General features: G+C 54.8%; 1 protein-coding gene across 1 annotated transcript in view; it reads right to left on the reverse strand.

Moving 5' to 3' along the window:
* Positions 1–6,370: 6,370 nt before the first annotated feature.
* Positions 6,371–18,226, reverse strand: part of HS6ST2 (heparan sulfate 6-O-sulfotransferase 2) — a 270,255-nt gene continuing 258,399 nt past the window's right edge. The window contains exon 2 of the mRNA XM_068163662.1: positions 6,371–7,635. Within this exon, the coding sequence (XP_068019763.1) occupies positions 6,933–7,635 (703 nt within the window). The 3' untranslated portion in view covers positions 6,371–6,932. The remainder of the gene's footprint in view (positions 7,636–18,226) is intronic.

Raw genomic sequence — 18,226 nt, forward strand, 5'->3', positions numbered from 1 at the left:
TGCTGGCAGCGCTGGTGCTGCTGAACATCCCTACCTGGCAGACAGTTGAGAGACATCTGGGTGCTCAGAAGTGTTTTCTTAACATGTGTCCAGGCTTTTCACAACTCACTGGATGCTCTGGGTGCTGTTTGATTCACTGCTGCAGCTCCTCAGCTTCTGATGTTTGTCTGCCCAAACACATCTCCCTCCGCCTCCATCCTTCCTCTCCTGCAGTCGATGTTTGCTCAGCTGTCACAGCAGTCCTCTCTGAAGGCAGCTTCAATTCCTTTTACCCCAGCCTGCAGAGGAACATCCTGCATGACCTCTATCCCATTAGCAGCTTTCTCAGTGAGCTAATAGACTTGTGCATCAAGCCACGCCACTCAGCTGCAGATTTCCAGGCAAGATCCCTCCACTGCCTGCCCCCAGGACTCAAGAAGCCTTTCAGAGGTAAGATGGCTCTGCAGGTATTCACAGGAGGAAGGGCATCTCTGCCCCCACAGGGGAATTTCACTAGGTCATGGCAAGGTCTCCTATGGGCACCTTCAGGTCTACCAACCCACTGTGAGTCCTGCAAGTGTACTGATCTTAACAGAACCACAGAAACAAACAGGTTGGAAGAGACCCCAGGAGCACCAGGTCCAACCCAGAGCCCTGCTCTGCAAGGCTCACCCTAAACCATAGCCCCAAATACCACAGCCAAACCACCTCCAAACACAGCCAGGCTTGGGGACTCCACCACCTCCCTGGGCAGCACATTCCAATCCCTGACCACCCTGGATGGGGAAAATGTTTCCTAATGTCCAGCCTAACCCTGCCCAGTCACAGCCTGAGGGTGTTCCTCTTGTCCTGTCACTAATGACCTGTGAGAAGAGACCAGCAGCAGCCTCTCCACAACCTCCTTCCAGGGAGCTGTAGAGAGCCATGAGGTCTGCCCTCAGCCTCCTCTGTTTCACACTAACCATCCCCAGCTCCTTCAGCCTCTCTCCATCAGATTTCTTCTCCAGGCCCTTCCCAGCTTCCTTGCCCTGCTCTGCCCTGGCTCCAGCACCTCCACCTCTCTCTTGGCTGGAGGTGCCCAAACCTGGCCACAGCACTCGAGGTGTGGCCTGCCCAGAGCTGAGTGCCAGGGGACAATCCCCTCCCTGCTGCTGCTGGACACAGCATTGCTGATCCCAGCCAGGAGGCCTTTGGCTTTCTTGGCCCCCTGGGCACACTGCTGCCTCCTGTTCAGCTGCTTGTCCATCAGCACCCCCAGGTCCCTTTCTGCCAACAGCTTTCCAGCCACACTGCCTCAAGCCTGGAGCATTGCTTGGGGTTGCTGTGCCCCAAGTGCAGGACCTGGCACTTGGCCTTGTTGAAGCTCCTCCTGGTAACCTTGGCCATGGATCCAATCTATCCAAGTCCCTCTGTAGAGCCTCCCTGCCCTGGTGCAGATGAACTCTCCACCTAACCTGGTGTTACCTTCAAACTCCCTGCTGACCCACTCTGTGTCTTCATCAAGGTCATCAATAAAGATGTGAAGCAGATGTCGTGCAGCCACCAAAAAAATCACACATCTCCATCCAAAGTGTTCAAAAGCTTCTTCTCTGGGTGATCTGGGGCAGTATCCTCAATCCATTCTTACCTGCTACCTCATCCACATCTGGTTTAGCTTCTCTGTGTTTTGGAATGACCCCAGGAGGGTGCAGCAGAGTGCACTGGAAGGCAGCAGCTAGGCAGCATCCTCCAGAGCCAGCTGGAGCAAAACCAGAGGGCATCCTCTAAATGAAAAGAAATCATGCACATACACACACAGAGAAACAGTGCCTTAACAACACTGCAGACCATGGGCAATCATGCTCAAAACCAGCAGAAACCAGCTCATTCTTCTGGGGCTGCTCAGAAGAGAAGTCAAAGCCTTTCTAGTAACTCCTGAGCCAGAAGTCCGAAGTGGCTTTGCCCACGGAGGCTGTGTCTAACCACACCTCAGAAAAGCTATGATCCTGAACTCAAATGCCATGGAACCAAACCATAGAATGGTTTAGGTTGGAAGGGACCTTGAAGACCATCTAGTTCCAACCCCTCTGCCATGGGCAGGGACACCTCCCACCAGCACAGCTTGCTCCAGCCTGGTCTTGAACACCTCCAGGGAGGAGGCAGCCACAGCCTCCCTGGGCAACCTGTGCCAGGGTCTCCCCACCCTCACTCTCAACAATTTCTTCTCATCTCTAATCTCAATCTCCCCTCTCCCAGTTGAAAGCCATTGTTTCTCATCCTGGCACTCCCAGCCCTTGTCCAAAGTCCCTCCCCAGCTCTCCTGGAGCCGCTTCAGGTCCTTGAAAGCTGCTCTGAGGTTTCCCTGGAGCCTTCTCTTCTCCAGGCTGAACAGCCCCACCTCTCCCAGCCTGTCCCCACAGAGGAGGTTCTGCAGCCCTCTGATCATCTCAGTGGCCGCCTCTGGCCCCTCTCCAGCAGCCCCAGATCCCTCTGGTGCTGGAGGCCCCACAGCTTACCTGCCAGCCGTAAGCCTTTGCTCGGCGTGGGAGCGCCCATGCCCCCCCGAGCTGCGCCCCTCCCAAGGCCTCCTCAGAGCAAGAAAGAAATGAGCAGCTTGGGAAAGCAGCAGGCTGTAGCTCAATTTTATTGATCAGTTCTATGGTTAAATTACACAGTCCAAGTCAGTGGATCAGCCTGGCGAATCTACACAGTCTAAGAGAGCGGCTACAGTGGGGACCAGTGGAGTCTGGGGAGGGTTATGACCAAAAAAAATAGAAGGTCTTCCTTAACATTTGTACATCCCCCCTATATACAAGAAACAGGATACACAAAGGGAAACCAAACCAAACCAAACCAAAAGAATTGCAACTAAGCCTCTTGTAAAACCATGCACACCACAGCCTAACCCCAAAACGCACCTCCTGCAACAGCCCCCTCCGGCTCCATCCCCTCCCTCCCCAGCCCCCACTCCCACCAAAGTCCTGCTCACAGCACTGCCTGTCAGCTTGGAGAGACAGTGGTTTTCCCCCCTGTAAAACACCCTCCCTTCTCCCCCCTCCCCCCCAGGTACAATCCAGACATCATCACATTGGCAACTGCAGCTTGCGTTTCGGTAACAAAAATAACTCTGCTGTACAGGAAGTGATCCTCTGGTCCCAGCTGCCACCCCAGGCGACTGCCTTGCTGCCGGGCTGCTTGCTGCCCTCCCGCCCCTGGCAGGGCCCATGTGCCCCTCCCTGGGGGCTGCAGAGCAACCTCAGCTGTAAACCAACCTTCAGCTAGCTTGGGCATGGAGCAGTGAGGTGTCTCTAAAGCCTTCTGCATGGTGCTCTGCCCGGCCCTGTCCTCTTGGTGTACAGAACATCGCAGGCGAAAGGCAATAGTGCAAGTGAGCCTCGTAAGCATCATGGCCATGGGGGCAGAGTGTGCCCCTTGTATGGGGTGCCACCAGCACCCACACCGAGAGGGCCTGGCTGCTGCCAGGCTCAGGAGCATTGCAGAGTGTCTGAGCTTGCTGAAAGCACAGCCCAAGCCTTGCAGAGGTGGCTTCATTTGACATTATTTTTGCATAGAGATTTATAGGAGCCCCTCCTGCCCCATCTCCTCTCCCTGCCAGTCCTGGGGGGAGGCTGAAGGGCTGGGGGTGGGGGGGGGGTTGTGAGCCCAGCCCAACCATGCAGCCTGCACCCCAAGCAAAGGCTGCTCAGGAGTGGGCTGCTGCATCCCTGTGCACCAACTATGGCTATGGTAAAATTGGTTTTCCCCTTGTCTGAAGTCATAGAATCATAGAATCAATAAGGTTGGAAAAGACCTCAAAGATCATCAAGTCCAACCTGTCACCCAACACCATCTGATCAACTCAACCATGGCTCCAAGTGCCATTTTTGAACACCTCCAGGGACAAGGACTCCACCACCTCCCTGGGCAGCACATCCCAATGGCCAATTTTGGGAAGAACTTCCTCCTCACCTCCAGCCTGAACTTTCCCTGGCACAGCTTGAGACTGTGTCCTCTTGTTCTGGAGCTGCTTGCCTGGGAGAGGAGACCAACCCCCACCTGGCTACAACCTCCCTTCAGGGAGTTGCAGAGAGCAAGAAGGTCTCCCCTGAGCCTCCTCTTCTCCAGGCTAAGCAACCCCAGCTCCCTCAGCCTCTCCTCACAGGGCTGTGCTCCAGACCCCTCCCCAGCCTTGTTGCCCTTCTCTGGACACCTTCAAGTCTCTCAATGTCCTTCTTAAACTGAGGGGCCCAGAACTGGACACAGGACTCAAGGTGTGGCCTAAGCAGTGCTGAGCACAGGGCACAATGACCTCCCTGCTCCTGCTGGCCACACTGTTCCTGATGCAGGCCAGGATGCCATTGGCCTTCTTGGCCCCCTGGGCACACTGCTAGCTCCTGTCCACTCATTTGTCAGCACTAAGAAGGGCTCAAGAACAGTGAGAGAGAGGGAAATACCAGCCCTGTTCTTATCTGGTGTCAGAAAGATTTACTGCTGAGTAAATCCTACCACAAGCTGCAAATCTACTGCTGCCATCGAGCAATTCTCTTCAGAGTATTGCTGGGATTGGAGAGTTGGATGACTTGGAATTTAGAAGACCCTACCACAAGCATCCTGCAGCAGGGCTTCCTCTCCCCTCCACGCCACCACTCCTGAAAGGCAGGAGCAGTTCAAGCAGCACAGAGCCCTCGTGGGTAAGAAAGGCTTAAAACTGAGAGACACTGCAAGAGGATTTCTGGCTTGGCAAATGCTTTATGAACCAGTGAGGCTGTGCTGCTCAGTCTCCCAAGAATGGCTACAAACTCAGAGTGCCCTGGAAAACAAAGGGGGGAAAAAAAAGGCTGGAAATTGGCATTGAGTTCAGAAAATGATGCAGGACTCTTTTCATTGATTGATTGACTGATTGATTGAGCATTTTCTTCTTCTTCTTTTCTTTTCTTTTTCCTCTCTATTTGAGTATGAGACAGACCAAGCTTAAAACTCTAAACAGCAGTAGGTAGAAAAAAGTTCAAAAGTTTAAATATCTATAGACCTAGAGAAATGACTTCTATCCCTTTGTTGTTGCTGTTGGGTGTTTAAAAGCCAATAGCATACAGGAAACTACTCAGGAAGTGTTTGCTGCTTGCTTTTTTCTGTTGTTGTTGTTGCTCCTTCTTCCTTCTAGACCTTCTCTGCTCCCTTTTCCTTCTAGACCTTCATTGCTCCTTTTTCCTTCTAGACCTTCATTGCTCCTTCCATCACCCATGGCCAAGCTCCTCAGCAGTTGGTACCCTTCCCAACCCTCCATGGAAGGAGAATGAAGGTCAAATCAAAGGGAAGAAAGGGTTGGGTTTGGGTTGGGTTGGGGTTGGGTTTGAGTTGGGTTTGGGTTGGGTTGGGTGGGGGTTTTATTTTGGTGGCTCAGCTACTGGATAGTGAGAGTAGGCTAAATGCTCATCAGTAGGAAATGAGTTTGCTTCCCAGATAGATTTCAGCCCAGCACCATAAACATTTTCTACCCCAGTAACTCATTTATGATGGATTCATTTTTATCCCCCCCCTCATTTTTCTTTTGTTTTAATGAACATCCAAGCAACCACTTCACATTTCCCCTCTCCCTATTTTTTCTGTTTAAATAAACATCCAAACAACCAATTTCTCCCTCCTCCCCCTCCCCCCCCTATTTTTTGGCTAAATAAACATCCATCCAACCACTTCCAACTTCCCCCTCCCCCCTTTTTCCTCTTCTTTTTGTTTAAATAAACATCCAAGCAGCTATTTCCAACATCTCCCCCCCTTAATTTCTTCTTCTTTTTGCTTAAATAAGTGTCCAAGCAACCACTTTTCCCCCTTTATTTTTGTTGTTTAAACACCCAAGCCACCAATTTCCCCCCCCCCCATTTTTTTGCTTAAACAATCCAAGCAACCAATTTCTCCCCCCCCCCTATTTTTTTGCCTGAACACCCAAGCAACCAATTTTCCCCCGTTTCTTTGCTTAAACAATCCAAGCAACCAATTTCCACCCCCCCTATTTTTGTTGTTTAAACAAACACCCAAGCAACCAATTTCCCCACCCTCTATTTTATTGCCTAAACACCCAAGCAACCAATTCCCCCCCCCCCATTTTTGTTGTTTAAACAACCAAGCAACCAATTTCCCCCTCTTATTTTTTTGCTTAAACAATCCAAGCAACCAATTTCCCCAACCCCTACTTTTTTTGCCTAAACACCCAAGCAACTGATTTCCCCCTCCTGTTTCTTTGCTTTTAAACAATCCAAGCAACCAATTTCCACCCCCCCCCATTTTTGTTGTTTAAATAAACACCCAAGCAACCAATTTTTCCTTCCCCTATTTTTGTTGTTTAAATAAACACCCAAGCAACCAATTTCTTCCCCCCCCCCCTATTTTTTTGCCCAACCAACCAATTCCCCCCCCCTATTTTCTGTTGTTTAAATGAACACCCAAGCAACCATTTCCAATCTTTTTTCCTCCCCTCCCCCCTCCTCCTTTTCCCTTATTTTTTGCCTCTTTTCCATTTGGAAATCCACATCCCAGCCACCCTCTCCAAGCAGCCTCCTGGGCTGCTGGCCATCCACCGACCACCCCTCCACTACCACCCCTCCACCGACCACCCCTCCACCACCGAGCAGCCCTCCCCCCACCCCCGTCGGACGAGGCGGTGGCAGGCTAAGGTGAAGCGTTCCACGTACAGTACGACATTGACTGCAAAGGCAACTGCAAAGGCAACGAGTTTTTTTAACCTCTTTTTTTTGTGTGTGTGATTTTCTTGGTGTGGTTTTGTTGTTGTTTGTTTGTTTGTTTGTTTGCTGTTGGTTTGTTTGTTTGTTGTATTTTTTTTGCTCCCCAACCCATCCGTCCGGACCCTCCCCCCCAACCTCTCCCCCGCCCCCAGCCCCCAGCCGCGGCCCTGCGATTGGCGGCTCGGGGTTCCGGCTGCGCCTCCCGGAGCGAGTCCCCGGCGCCCGCCTGGGCCGCCACTACCGCCGCCACCGCTCCACGTTGCCGATGTAGTCGGCGCCGGAGGCGTTCTCCGCCCGCTCCCGCAGCCGCGCCTGCTTGGCCCGCAGGATCTTGCGCTGCTCCTGGCGCTTCCGCCGCGCCTCCTGGTGCTCCTTCTGCCGCATGTATTGGTAGCGCTGCAGGAAGAGGTCCTTTGCATAATCGTACAGCTCCACGTCCAGGAAGTTGAGGGCCTGGATGCGGCGCTGCGTCTGCTCGTCCATCTCCACGCTGGAGGCCCTGGTGCTGTTGTACTGCGTGAAGGGCGAGATGAAGTTCATGCTGAAAGTCTTCTCAAAGAGGTACTGAGTCTTGCGCTGGAACTCGGTGAGGCCGAAGAAGGCCATCCTCTTCAGGTTCTCCTTGGCGCTGTCCAGCAGGACCTTGTTCCGCTGCTCCTCCGGCATGACCGACAGGTTGTAGCAGCCCACCAGGCTCAGGTCGGAGAGCATGCGGACCTGGCGGTTGTTGGCCAGGTTGTAGGGGCAGTCCATGAACTCCTGCAGGGAGCAGCCCGACCAGTCGTCCCCCGTGTAGCAGCTGGGCAGCTCCTCGGTGGTGGGGGAGCGCCCGTCGCAGACGTGCAGGGAGGCCTTCCAGGTGGCCCCGCGCTGGACGTGGCGCCATTCGCTCAGGTAGCGGGAGACGGGGTCACGCAGGATGGTGATGTAGTAGAAATTCCTGCCCGGGGGGAGAGGAAGGCAGAGGCTTTAGTCTCCTGGCTGTGCTGAGCTGAAATTTCACACCCCCCCTAACTCCCCAACATTAACTTTACCAGCCCAGCCCAGTTGGAAGCAAATGAAAGCTGCATTTGCAAGCACAACTACAATGGGATGCAATGGAGGTGTACAAAATACACAGGATTGGGAATGGGATAGGATAGGATAGGATAGGATAGGATAGGATAGGATAGGATAGGATGGGATGGGATGGGATGAGATAGGATAGGATAGGATAGGATAGGATAGGATAGGATAGGATAGGATAGGATAGGATAGGATAGGATAGAATAGAATAGAATAGAATTAACCAGGGTGGAAAAGACCTTTGAGATCATCCAGCCCAACCTATCACCCAACACCATCTGATCAACTAAACCATGGCACCGAGTGCCTCATCCAGTCCCCTCTTAAACCTCCCACCACCTCCCTGGGCAGCACATTCCAATGGCCAATTACTCTTTCTCGGAAGAACTTCTTCCTCACCTCCAGCCTAAACCTCCCCTGGCACAGCCTGAGACTGTGTCCTCTTGTTCTGGTGCTGGCTGCCTGGGAGAAGAGACCAACCCCCACCTGGCTACAGCCTCCCTTCAGGGAGTTGGAGAGAGCAAGAAGGTCTCCCCTGAGCCTCCTCTTCTGCAGGCTAAGCAACCCCAGCTCCCTCAGCCTCTCCTCACAGGGCTGTGCTCCAGACCCCTCCCCAGCTTTGTTGCCCTTCTCTGGACACCTTCCAGCAGCTCAACATCTTTCCTAAACTGAGCATCCTGGCCTGCATCAGGAAGAGTGTGGCCAGCAGGAGCAGGGAGGTCATTGTGCCCTGTGCTCAGCACTGGTTAGGCCACACCTTGAGTCCTGTGTCCAGTTCTGGGCTCCTCAGTTTAAGAAGGACATTGAGAGACTTGAATGTGTAGCTCAATAAAAGGATTGTCCTGCCAGGGAGGGTCATTCCTCCGGGACAAGAACACCAAGGAGGGTGTGCACAGGAGCTTGCTCAAGCCCCCAGGGTGTGATCACTGTGTCCTCAGTGCTGTGTAATGAGGAGAAGGCACATTATGCAGAATCACAGACTGTTAGGGGTTGGAGGGGACCTCTGGAGATCATTGAGTCCAATCCCCTCTAGGTTTACCTACAGAAGGTCACACAGGAACACATCCAGGAGGGTTTTGAATGTCTCCAGAGATGGAGACTCCACCACTTCTCTGGGCAGCCTGCCCCAGGGCTCCAGCACCCTTCGATTAAGGAAATTCCTCCTCATGTTTAGATGGAACCTCTTATATTGCAGTTTGTGCCTGGTGCCCCTTGTCCTAAGATCAATTAACCACTATTTCTCCTTAGAAGTGATGCCTTTATATGTTTAGAATTTAGAATAAACCAAACCAGTTTGGAAGAGACCTTCAAGATCATCGCATCCAACCCATCAACCAATCCAGCCCACCTAAACAACTAACCCATGGCACCAAGCACCCCATCAAGTCTCCTCCTGAACACCTCCAGTGATGGTGACTCCACCACCTCCCTGGGCAGCACATTCCCATGGCCAATCTCTCTTGCTGGGAAGAATTTCTTCCTAACATCCAGCCTAAACCTCCCCTGGCGCAGCCTGAGACTGTGTCCTCTTGTTCTGGTGCTGGCTGCCTGGGAGAAGAGACCAACCCCTTCCTGGCTACAACCACCCTTCAGGTAGTTGTAGAGAGCAATAAGGTCACCCCTGAGCCTCCTCTTCGCCAGGCTGAGCAACCCCAGCTCCCTCAGCCTCTCCTCACAGGGCTGTGCTCCAAACCCCTCACCAGCTTTGTTGCCCTTCTCTGGACACCTTCCAGCAGCTCAACCTCCTTCCTAAACTGAGGGGCCCAGAACTGGACACAGGACTCAAGGTGTGGCCTAACCAGTGCAGTGTACAGGGGCAGAATGACCTCCCTGCTCCTGCTGGCCACACTCTTCCTGATGCAGGCCAGGATGCCATTGGCCCTCTTGGCTGCCTGGGCACACTGCAGGCTCATGTTCAGCCTGCCATCGACCAGTCCTGTCACTGGGCACCACTGCCAAAAGCTTGGTCCCATCCTCCTGCCACCCACCCTTTAGGTATTGATCAGCCTGGGTGAGATTCACCTGCTGGCCCGAGCGGTACCACCTCAGGTCCCGCTGCAGCCAGTCTGTTCCCTGCCGTTTCCTTCAGCCGCAGAGCCACTAGATGTCAATGTTCTACAGGAAATGGGCTCCGAGGGGACGAGGCAGGCACCAAAAGCATCCAACAGCACAGGGGAGAAGCAGCCTGGAGAGCGGCCCTTCCTCTTCCCACTTAGATCATAAATACCTAACCAAGTCAGGAGCAGCATGAACTTGCAAACCCAGCACAGCCCAGAGGCCAGGCAGCACTGGGGGCTGCACACGACATCTCCTGCTGAGAAAGCAGGGACAGCCCAACCAGCACCAGCACAGCTCCCCTGCTCACCTAGGTGCCGCTGCCCCCCTGCCTCTGAGGGCTTTGGCCACAGGTTCACACCGGCAAAGGGAGCCAAAGGCCCTGCCACAAGCCTGAGGGAGGTCCCCTCCTCAGAAGGGACATTAAGCAGCCTCTCAGTGAGAGCTGGAGCTAAGGGGGAGCAAGGACCAAGTTCACTCTCATGTGGCACACCCAGAGCAGCAGCTCCCAACCTCGCGTTGTGCCTCGCAAGGAGGGGAAGAGTTTCGCTCTGTCTCATCTCAGTGGATCTCTGGCAGCATTGGAGAACCCACCCTGGCAAAGGGTGAGGCCTTTCCACCAGCACCAGCCCTCTGAGCAGCCACTTCCACGAGCAGGATTTGACCCTGGTCAGGCTTGTGCACCAGGCTCTCTTGATGCAGCAATGACACAGGCTGGTGAGGGTCCCTGACATCATAGTATCATAGTATCATTCAGGGTTGGAAGGGACCACAAGGATCATCTAGTTCCAACCCCCCTGCCATGGCCAGGGGCACCCCACACTAGATCAGCCTGGCCAGAGCCTCATCCAGCCTAGGCTTAAACACCTCCAGGGACAGGGCCTCAACCACCTCCCTGGACAACCCATTCCAGGGCTTCACCACTCTCATGGGGAAGAACCTCCTCCTCACCTCCAGCCTCAATCTCCCCACCTCCAGCTTCATTCCATTCCCCCTAGTCCTATCACTGCCTGAGATCCTGAGAAGTCCTTTCCCAGCCTTCCTGTAGCCCACTTCAGGTCCTGGAAGGCCACAATGAGGTCACCTGGGAGCCTTCTCTTCTGCAGACTGAACAGCCCCAACTCCTTCAGTCTGTCCTCACAGGAGAGGTGCTCCAGCCCTCTGCTCATCCTCCTGGCCCTTCTCTGGACACCTTCCAGCACCTCCACATCCCTCTTGTAATAGGGGCTCCAGAACTGGACACAGTACTCAAGCACGGGCACACAGAGCACCTCTGGGGCACACTCAATCCCCTTCTTTAACTCCTGTCAGCATTCCCCACTCTTGGATCTACCTGAGAATCACAGAACCATTAAGGCTGAAAAAAAGCCCTCTAAGCCCAACCATCAACCCAACACCACCATGGCCACTAAACCATGGCCACAGGTTTCCTGAACCCCTCCAGGGATGGGGACTCCACCACCTCCCTGGGCAGCCTGTGCCAATCCCTGACCACCCTTGCACCAAAGACATTTTTCCTCATCTCCAGCCTAACCCTCCCCTGGTGCAACTCAAGGCTATTTCCTCTCCTCCTATCACTTGCTACTGGCAAGAAGAGACCAACCCCACCTCACTGCAACCTCCCTTCAGGGAGATGTAGAGAGCAATGAGGTCTCCCCTGAGCCTCCTCTTCTCCACACGCAACACCCCCAGCTCCCTCAGCTGCTCCTCCCCAGCCCTGTTCTCCAGACCCTTCCCCAGCTTTGTTGCCCTTCTCTGGACCTGCTCCAGCCCCTCAATGTCCTCCTTGGAGTGAGGGCTCCATCACTGAACAGAGTCCTGGAGGTGTGGGGGTGCTGCTGGCTGGGGGGGAAGGCCAGGCCAGCCAAGCCATGTGTTCTAAGGTCACCACAGCAATCGATGGGGAGTTAATGCAAGAAGGGAAACAAATCCTGAGCCAAGATCGATCGAGTGAGTGCTTCATCATTGCTCAAACCCTTCAGCCACTCTTCCTTTGTGCTCTTGGTTTGCAGGCAGTGGTGACAAAGCACCTCCCTTGGCTGCTGTTGTAAAAACAAAAGAATGAATAAGACCTTGCAGGCTGGCAGAAGAAACCATGCTGTAACAGATCACCATCACCACAGGTGGCCAGCAGCAGCAGCCCTGGAGACATCTCCATCAGCCTCTCTCAGGGGAAAATGCCACAGCTGAGGAAGACCAGGCACAGGAGGCTGAGTGAAGGTGCTCACGGGACTCTGAAGCAAGCATGGAGGTGCCTGGGCTCCCTCCAGCAACCCTCACTCAGGAGGCCAGGCCACCAACAGGAATGCTGATGAGATGCCCCAGATGTGGCCTACATCCTACCTGGCCTGAGCAGGGCTCCCTGCACATGGTCTTGTGGCTGAATCACCACGATTGGAAAAGACCTTCCTGAGGCCTTCCAGTATCTGCAGGGGGCTCCAAGAAAGCTGGGGAGGGACTTTTGAGGGTGTCAGGGAGTGATAGGACTGGGGGGGATGGAGCAAAACTAGAAGTGGGGAGATTGAGATTGGATGTGAGGAAGAAGTTGTTGCCCATGAGGGTGGTGAGAGCCTGGCACAGGTTGCCCAGGGAGGTGGTGGAAGCCTCCTGCCTGGAGGTGTTTGCAGCCAGGCTGGCTGTGGCTGTGAGCAACCTGCTGTAGTGTGAGGTGTCCCTGGCCATGGCAGGGGGGTTGGAACTGGCTGAGCCTTGAGGTCCCCTTCCCCTAACAATTCTATGACTCTATGACCTCTAAGATCATCATGTCCAACTGTTACCTGCCTCTGCCAGGGCCACTACTACACCACACCCTTGAGCACCACATCTAGATGGCCTTCAAACCCCTCCAGGGATGGGGATTAAGCCACCTCCCTGGGCAGCCTGTTCCAGTCTTTGAGGACCCTTGACAGCCCAGGTGAGTCCTGCTCTCAATACAGGATTTACAGAGAGATGCTTTGTGAGCTGCTGGACCAACCTCAGCTCCTTGGTGCATGTCTCCCCTTCCTAAGTTTCTCTGTTGAAATTCTGCTGGCAGAGGGTGGTGTCCCTTTGGGCTTTTGGGTTTGCCCCAAGCTGTTCTCATCCAGGTTACAAGCCATGGCAGGCCCAGGAAAGCAGCTGTGCTGAGCTGAACTGAGCTTCAAGGAAGTCCCAAGGAAGCCAGAGATGGCTTTGGCCACTGGTGCTCAGAGCATCCTTCTGCCGGAGCTGGGAGGAGGGCTCAAAGCTCTGCCATTATTTTTAGCAGCTTGTTCTTTCTGCTGTCTAAACAGAGGGGTGTTGAGTTCTTGCCGTCTCCTTCAAGAGCCTGAGACAACACTTTGGAGAGCTCAGGCTTTACTGTGAATCATGCCTCCAACTTCAAGAGCTGCACTCATCAGAGACAGGAGGTCTCTAACAAGTGGAGCTGGATGCCTGCGAAGCGGAGAACAAGAGGAGCTGGCGGGCAGCTGGGAAAGGAGGCTGACCCTGGAGCCAGCAGCAATGTGAGATGCTGTGACAGTTCCTTGCTGTTGGCACCTCCCTGCTCACAGCTCTTCCCTGAGGAAGGTGAGGAGCAGGCAGTCCCACAGCGTTGGAGGTTTCTCCCCACGCTGTGTCACTTGCTCTGTGAGCCTCACCCGGCTGCCGAGGCGAAGGCAGAGCGCTTGAAGGAGCAGTGAATTACTTGCACATGATCCATTACAGCTCAGGAAAGGTCAGAAGCTCCCCTCAGATACACTCCCAGCTAACAGCTCACACTGTTTGCTGGGGTGTGAATGCTGGGCTCTCCTGCTGCTTGGCTGGGACAAGGAAACCGGGAAAACGAGCAGGGACAGGCAGGGCGATGCGCTGGAGGCCAGGGGTGGAGGGAGGAAGAGACACATGCTCAGCCTCCCCACAGCTGCACCAGTGCCAGCCCCCACTCTGCAGCCTCCTGTCACACCAGCTGCCACACCAGCCTGGCATCACTGCACTTCCAGGAGAGCCCTGTTTCACCCACGGGCCAGGGCTGCAGCTCCCTGCGACTGACCCAGCATGGGCACCACCTCTGGGGCAGTGGCACTGCCATGTGAGTGCCTCCTGGCCAGCCCCAGGGCACTGTAATAACCTGCATGGTCATGAAGATGCTTTCCCCTCTTCCTGCTTCACCAGAGCTGCTACCTCATGTCAGTGTCCCACAGATCCCAGTCAGGAGTGACATGTGCTGGGCTGGGTGAACGCTGCCAGCCCCTGCCTGCTGCCTCTGCTAGGAGATCACGTTTGCTGAGGTAAGGTAGGCTGCCCAGGGAGCTGGAGGAGTCACTCTCCCTGAAGGAGTTCAAGAAATGTCTGGCCATGGTTTAATGGCCATGGTGGTGCTAGATGGATGGTTGGACTTGGTGACCTTAGAGGTCTTTTCCAAGCAAACCAGTTCTATGATTGTATCAGAGAGTTGTTTTGGGGGGGGGGTGGTGGTTTATTAAACAGACCAAGAAAGGAGCTGCCAGAGGATGGACCTGCTGGTTCCTCAGCCCAGAGCAGTTCCCTCTTTCACAGGGTCAGAGGATGCTAGGGGTTGGAAGGGACCTCTGGAGAGCATCAAGTCCAACCCCCTGCCAGAGCAGGAGCACAGAATCCAGCACAGGTCACACAGGAACACATCCAGATGGGGCTGGAAAGGCTGCAGAGAAGGAGACTCCACAACCTCTCTGGGCAGCCTGCTCCAGGGCTCTGTGAGCCTCACAGTGAAGAAGTTTCTCCTCATGTTGAGGTGGAACCTCCTGTGCTGCAGTTTCCATCCATTGCCCCTTGGCCTATCCCAGGGTGCAAGTGAGCAGAGGCTGTCCCCTCCCTCCTGACCCCCAGCCCTCAGCTATTGATAGACATTGATCAGATCACTCTCAGCCTTCTCCTCTCCAGACCAAACACCCCCAGGGCTCTCAGCCTCTCCTCCCCAGGCAGTGCTGCAGTCCCTTCAGCATCCTTGTAGCCCTCCCTTGGACTCTCTGCAGCAGATCTCTGTCCCTCTTGACCTGGGGAGCCCAGACCTGGATGGAATGTTGCAGGTGAGGTCTCAGCAGGGCAGAGGAGAGAGGGAGGAGAACCTCCCTTCCTTCCCTTCCTTCCTTCACAGCCCCTGGAGAAAACACAAAGCAAACTGAAAGCTCTAAGACCTCCATGAATGCCTCTGAGGGGTTCACTGAGACTGAGCCATCTGCTCACTTTGGAGCTTGATTCTGTAGTGCCCTATCCCCACCCTCTGCCCAGCACAGGGCCTGAATGTGAATCCTTTTTTCCAGTCTAATGACTTTGGTTTTAAAAGCAGCCTTGTAGGAAGCTTCTAAAAGCAACATTAAAGAGAAGGGGGAAAAAAGAGGATGATAATAAATGGAAGCCCAAGTGAGGAGGTGTGAAACCCCAGGGGATGACAGCAGTGAGGAAAGCCACAGGCTTCAGAGGCCAGAGGAGCTGCCAGGAAAGGGCCAGGCAGCTCCCCATGCACAGGAGGCTCACCATGTGCAGAGCTGCTCTGCTGACAGGAGGTGAGGCAGGGGTGGGTTTGCTGAAGCATCACAAAGGGGCAGAGTCTCCTGAAATCAAAGCACATCTCCTCCCAGCCCAGCTGCCCCTGCTGTGCAAAGCAGGACTGCACAGCACCACAACCCAAGCCATGCCTCCCCAGACCTGGGGAGGGAGCATGAGGAGAAGGCTTGAAGCTCCCTTGGCTCTTCCTCTGCCCTGCCACAAGGGGCCTGGCAAAAGGGGCCATAGAGTCATTAAGGTTGGAAAAGGCCTCTAAGATAATGAAGTCCAACCAGCAGCCCAACCCCACCATGGCCACCAAACCATGGCCCCAGGTGCCATGGCCACAGCCCTCCTGAACCCCTCCAGGGATGGGGACTCCACCACCTCCCTGGGCAGCCTGTGCCAATCCCTCACCACTCTTGCACCAAGGACATTTTGCCTCATCTCCAACCTAACCCTCTCCTGGTGCAACTTCAGGCCATTTCCTCTCCTCCTATCACTTGATACTTGCAAGAAGAGCCCAACCCCCACCTGGCTCCAACCTCCTCTCAGGGAGCTGTAGAGAGCAGTGAGGTCTCCCTCAGCCTCCTCTCCTCCAGGCTCAACACCCCCAGCTCCCTCAGCTGCTCCCCCCCAGCCCTGTTCTCCAGACCCTTCCCCAGCCTTGATGCCCTTCTCTGGACACACTCCAGCAGCTGAGCATCCCTGCTGAGTGCCTGGCAGCAGGCAACGTGCTGGTGGCAAAGGGCACACCAGGAAGCTCTGCTCCCTCAGCCTGCACTCTTGTGCAGCTCCCAGGGCACCTTAACCCCCGTGGAGAGGCTCCAAGCCACTGCTGTGGGGGCCAAGTGGGTGCCACTTCCATGAGGAGCATGACTAGGGCTGGCTGCAACTTGGCATATCTGAGCCCCTTTGGGTTAAAACTCCCAGAGATGCCAAGGCCAAGCAGTATTGATCCCTGCCAGGGGACTGAGGCTGCCACGTTGCTTAATTGCCTGTGGAGTCAGGAGAAGGCTGGAGGTCAGCTGCTGGCAGCTGCCATGCTTTCAGCCTGGAAACCTGAGCCTGGCTTGATGGAGCTAGGAGGCAGGGAGCAGCAGAGGGGAGCTGAAAGTTAAACATCCACTCACCACTGCATCCATTAGCAAATGGATCCATAGTGACCTTTTCCTGTTTCTGCTGGGAAGTGAGGCTGGAGCAAGCAGGGCTCTGGAGGCTACCAAGGGTGTGAAACCCAGAACCTATGCACAGGCAGCACTGCAGCCCTGGGAACATCCCCACCACCACCCCCTGACTGTGTCCTGGCAGCAAGCTGAGCCAGGCAAACACAGCCCCAGCACTGGGCTGGGGAAGCAGAGCTGTGACTCCACCTGGAGTACTGTGTCCAGTTCTGGAGCCCCTATTACAAGAGGGATGTGGAGGTGCTGGAAGGTGTCCAGAGAAGGGCCAGGAGGATGAGCAGAGGGCTGGAGCACCTCTCCTATGAGGACAGGCTGAAGGAGTTGGGGCTGTTCAGTCTGCAGAAGAGAAGGCTCCCAGGTGACCTCATTGTGGCCTTCCAGTATCTGAAGTGGGCTACAGGAAGGCTGGGGAGGGACTGCTCAGGATCTCAGGGAGTGATAGGACTAGGGGGAATGGAATGAAGCTGGAGGTGGGGAGATTGAGGCTGGAGGTGAGGAGGAAGTTCTTCCCCATGAGAGTGGTGAAGCCCTGGAATGGGTTGTCCAGGGAGGTGGTTGAGGCCCTGTCCCTGGAGGTGTTTAAGGCCAGGCTGGATGAGGCTGTGGCCAGGCTGATCTAGTGTGGGGTGTCCCTGGCCATGGCAGGGGGGTTGGAACTCGCTGATCCTTGTGGTCCCTTCCAACCCTGACTGATGCTATGATACTATGACTGCACTGGGGCAGCCCTGTTCACCCAGCAGAACTGAGGCTCCCCTCCAAGCTGGCTCCAGCACATCAGTTTGTATCTAGGTCAAGCTCATCCAGATGGTGAGCCTGGCTAGGATGGTCTGGAGATGCAGCCAGGCTTGTGCCATGAATGGGAGGCAATGTTACACAAGTGTCCCCAACCCTTTGGGTGAAGATTGAGGAGGAAGGGAAGTTTTGGGACATTTCCTACCCTGGGAGATGGTTCCCCCCTCCCCAGCCCATGAACTTTGTGGTACATTGTGAAACAAAGCCATGCTCCAGGTGAGGATGGAGAGTTTGGAAGGCAAGCTCCCTCTGAAGGGGCAGGCCAGAGGGACAGGCCAGATATGGACCACATCCAGCAGACAGACAGAAAGAATTAACCCTGCAGCAGAGATTCTGCACAGGAGGCAAAGGATTAAGGAGCTACTGAAAAGAGGAGAATAATCACAGGGTGGGTCCCTCAGCCCCAGAAACCAAGCACAAGCCCACAGCCAGAGAGCAGCACAAGCATCCTTCCCACCCTCCCCAGAAACTCCTCTTGCCTCTGGATGAAACCCAGGGAAGCTCTTTACAGAGGAGCAGTCACAGCAGCAGCAGTTCCCAAGCTCAGCAATTGGGGTTGGGATGGGTTGCTTTCTTTTAGAGATGGCAACTTCTCTCACACAGCTCATCTGCAGCAGGCCCAGGGCAGGCCACTAAGGTGAGCAGAGGGCTGGAGCACCTCTCCCATGGGGACAGGCTGGGAGAGTTGGGGCTGTTCAGCCTGGAGAAGAGAAGGCTCCAGGGAGACCTTAGAGCAGCCTTCCAGTAGCAGACGGGGCTACAGGAGGGCTGGGGAGGGACTGTTCAGAAGGGGCTGTGGGGATAGGATGAAGGGCAATGGTTTGAAACTGGAGCAGGGGAGATGTAGGTTGGACATCAGGAGGAAGTTGTGCACAGGGAGGGTGGTGAGACACTGGCACAGGCTGCCCAGGGAGGTGCTTCAGGCTCCATCCCTGGAGACATCCAAGATGA

This window comes from Melanerpes formicivorus, unplaced genomic scaffold, assembly GCF_026170545.1.
Source record: "Melanerpes formicivorus ecotype bairdi unplaced genomic scaffold, bMelFor1.0.p_v2 SCAF_73, whole genome shotgun sequence".
Taxonomy (NCBI): Eukaryota; Metazoa; Chordata; class Aves; order Piciformes; family Picidae; genus Melanerpes; species Melanerpes formicivorus.